The 4,176-nt window shown below is 44.0% G+C and overlaps 1 protein-coding gene across 1 annotated transcript in view; it reads left to right on the forward strand.

Moving 5' to 3' along the window:
• Positions 1-4,176, forward strand: part of LOC109533230 (phosphatidylinositol 4-kinase alpha) — a 70,346-nt gene that overhangs the window by 31,301 nt on the left and 34,869 nt on the right. The window contains exon 13 of the mRNA XM_048662587.1: positions 1,247-1,280. Within this exon, the coding sequence (XP_048518544.1) occupies positions 1,247-1,280 (34 nt within the window). The remainder of the gene's footprint in view (positions 1-1,246; positions 1,281-4,176) is intronic.

Consider the following 4,176-nt stretch of genomic DNA (forward strand, 5'->3'; position numbering starts at 1 on the left):
AGGTGATACGATGTTTTCTCCGCCGTTCCACATTGTGGACATACGGGGCTATCACCGATTCCACGTAGGTGTAGGTGTCTGTTCAGACCGCAGTGACCTGTCATGACCCCAACCAGAGTTCTCAGGGCCCAGCCACTCCTTGACATCAGCCATTTGAACATTGTGTTAGAGCCTTAAAGATTCACCATTGCCAAAAATCAACCCTCCACCTCTGTGGTCAAATATTTTTTAAAGGTCCCCTTAGTGGGTCAGTAGACCAAGAAAGGGGGTGGTGAAAAGGATAAGAAACAGATGCGAACAGGCTGCCACAGTGTTCAGGCCTGCCTTTGTTTATTACCACACCCTTGTTTTGTTTGGTGGCGTTTTATATATATTGTTTAGTTGTTCCTTTGTTCGGAGTGTTTTTGTCTGCTAAGTAAAGTACTTAAGCTAGTTTCTGGCTTTTATTTCAAACCGGGTTGTGAAGACGGGTAGTTTTTTCGGACACAACACCGTGTTCTCTTCGGGATTTGCTTCGCGCCTGAGCACGAAGCCGATATCCACCGGCCATACAGCCTCCGAAGTTGGGGCGAACGTCAGGTCTCCTTTGACCAGCGGCCTGCACCTCTGAGTGAGCCAGTCCCTCGATCCCTCGTTCTCCGCAGTCACCAAAAACCAGCCACACTCTGCCCTTCCGGTATTCCGAAAGCGGAGCTCCGGCCAGGGGATCCGTGGTGGGTCCCCCCATGCTCTGCCTCATCTTTTTAATGAGATAACAAAACTGAAGCTCTCGCCTGAGGGCCGAACTGTAGGTCCCGGTACCACCAGCGATGGGCGGCGCCGTGACCGAGTAGAGATGACCTGCCCTTTGCCGCACCGGCCGACAGCTTCCGGGGCCTTTTGCTCGCCCTCTCCGTTGGAGTTGGTCTATTTGGTCTCTTCCTCTTGCTCTGTTGTGTCTCAGGGGTGAGTGCCGCGTGCCCCGGAGCTTTCGGTCACGTTTCGACTGCACATGATGCCGTGAGAAGCACCAGTAACCGCAGTTTACCTGCAGCCCGTTTGGCATCCCTCGCTGCCGTTCCACTTTTTGGTACCGTCGGGGGGGTTTGGAGGAAATCGGACCTTCTTATGGAGGTAGGCGTCCCAATTGAAACCGCCGGCGGTTCGGCACCAGTGTGACTGGGTGTCTCCCCTAGCGGAATCATTTCTGTTCCCGCCTCGGAATACACTCCCGTCCCTCCGCCGCGTTTTCAGAGCTTCTCTTGAGGCTCTACGCTTCTTCCACCTGTTTCTGTATTTCTGCTCATTCCCTCGGTCGACAGTCCGGTTAGCCTCTGCCCTTCCTGTGGCAGAGCTGTGCTCCACCTCTGGAAAGCCAGTCAGCGTGACGTGGCATGTTTGGAGTTGTGTTAAAATGTGCAAAGTGTTTGTGTGGGTTGTGTATGTACGTGTATGTGTAGGTGATTGATGGCATGAGTCAGGCTACAGATTATACGCGTCTCTGTGTCCCAGGTGGGCATGATCGAGTTTGTTCTCACTACTACCACCCTCAAGACTTTTTGATGATTGATAGGGCAGCCCCCTACGTTGACTGACACAAGGGTGGACTCCTGTACAGCTCAGCGGCCCGGAAATTGTCTGAAAACCGGTTGTTACATTGCTACTTTCCGGATCAGCCTTCCCTGGACCCGACCTCGCTTTCCCGAGACCCGATCTGCGAACGGTCCGAACCCGCTCCAACCATGCGTGTGTTCCCTCCTCCTTTATCCGGGCTTGGGACTGGCACATAAACGCTAGCGTTGCGCTTACGTAGCGACGTTTAACGACTTCAAGCCCGGCTTTAAAAGTATCTGGTTAATTTTTAAGAAATCGATGTATCGTGGTATGTTTATTTTCACAGTTTCGAACACAACACTTATTCAATTGTAATGCTAAAACTTGGCACCGCGTTGCGCCACAATGGGCTGACCGTCAATAACGGAAAGCTTTGACGGAAAAAACAGGTATCTATATTATCGGCTAGTTAGAAGCGGGAGTTTTAAATTTTAAAAGGTACAAAATACTCCGGGAACCCAAATTTCGATGCCTACACATGTTATTTCTCTCAATTATTAATACTAATAAAAAAATGTGCTGTTTACTCAACAGGGTGCTAACAAATTCCTATTTCCATTAATATTGAACCAAGACTACAGTGTGTAAGGACATCGCAATTGTAACACTCAGAACGCAAATGTTGATCCAGATGTGATTAAATATGTTAACATTAATTAAATTACTTTAAGGGAATCTTACTCTATGGTCTAGACTGGTGCTCGGAATTTTCAAAAATCTGAAATTCGAATACTGGTTTAGTGGTTTATTCGATTGATTGATTGGAACAAAATCACAATCAGGTGTAAACACCAATRTCAACAAAACAACTGTCAAATTACTAACCAAACAGCACAGATACGTACTTAGTACGTTTTAACACGTACCAAATAGGATATGTTACGTACTTAGTACGTAAAATGTCCAATAAAAACGCATCTCTGGTACGTACATACACATGTACATACTGACGTACAGTATGATGCGTACATACTGACGTACAGTATGATGCGTACATCCAGTGACATATACAGGGTGATTCAAAATTGGCGTCATTCCTCTGGAGGTGTTGTCTGGCGCTGTTATAGGAGTACAGAAAAAATAGTAAAATAAATTAATTGTTATTAAAAACTGAGAAATTTTCAAAAAACTATATCATAAATACGGCAGCAATGGTTTTCAAGGTAATCTGCCTAATTAAAATTGCGCAAATACCTGTTGCTTTGTAATTATTTAAAACTCCGGTAACCATGGAATTATACATAGTGACAATAAGATAGACAAGGACAAACAGTAAATTCAACAAGATTCGTTGACTGCGCAACGTACTTTCGAAATGTCAACCTGGTCTCATAACCTCGAATTCTGCGGGGTTTGGTGTTTACATAAATAATCCATACAACACCAAACATTTGAATGGTTAACTCCAAACAAGCTAGTGCCTGTGTAATCTCTTATTAGCCACTCTTATCAAGCAACTTCTCGTATTCAGTTAATTAACTCGTGCTCCATTTGTATCTCCTTGTGCTGTGTGTTCGTACAAACGTGGTAGAAATGTAGCCGGTATTTATTTGGTGCTTGGAAAAGTGTCAGTTATTGTGCTTTTAGTGCCCCTGGAAGGCCGTGATTCGATTATGTCCAATACTTGTTCCACTATCACCTGGAATCACACTATCTTCCGGGAACCACTCTCCTCGCCATTTGTTGGCGTGAGTTCTTTCAGCTTCTGCTATGTTACTGTACTAATTACTGCATTTCCACTGAACTAATCGCATATCAACAAATTCGTGAAAGAAAATTCAAACAAGTAAGTCACAGTTTGACAAATTATTGTTATTATTGTCAAGGGCTATCCACCTGTAACTATCTGTTAATGACAGAAAACATCATTGCCGCTGTGATTTTTCGTTAAAAAATTGTAGAAGAAAACTTTTTTGATATGAACAATTTTCGTAATTTGAAGCAAAAATCGTAATTTTTCTTTTTGAATGCTTAAGTGTTCCAATATGCTACCAATTACACATGAAAAAATGTCTAAATAATGCTTAATAACAAAGTTGAAATTTGATCTTCAACTGTTAATATCTTCAGGGAATGCTACAGTAACATAGCAGCAGCTGAAAGAACTCACGCCAACAAAGGGCGAGGAGAGTGGCTCCTCGCCGCCAGTGGGAAAAATTACGATCTTTGTTTCAAATTACGAAAATTGTTGATATTAAAAAAGTTCTCTTCTACAATTTTCGTCAAAGCGGCAATGATGTTTTTGTCATCAACGGATAGTTACAGGTAGATAGCCCTTGTGAATAATAACAGTAATTTGTCAAACTGTGACTTACTTTGAATTTCCTTTCACGAATTGGCGGATATGCGATTAGTTACAGTAACATAGCAGAAGCTGAAAGAACTCACGCCAACAAAGGGCGAGGAGAGTGGATCCAGGAAGATAGTGGACGATAGATGTTCGGGTTCCAGGCACAGAAAAGACGTATTGGACATAACCGAATCAGAACCTTCCAGGGGCACTCAGAGCACAATAACTGACACTTTCCCAAGCACCAAATAAATACCGAGGAAGGGCTACATTCCTACCACGTTTGTACGATA

The sequence above is a fragment of the Dendroctonus ponderosae genome, unplaced genomic scaffold (assembly GCF_020466585.1).
Source record: "Dendroctonus ponderosae isolate FM_Combo_2020 unplaced genomic scaffold, Dpon_F_20191213v2 Dpon_F_20191213_11, whole genome shotgun sequence".
Lineage (NCBI taxonomy): Eukaryota > Metazoa > Arthropoda > Insecta > Coleoptera > Curculionidae > Dendroctonus > Dendroctonus ponderosae.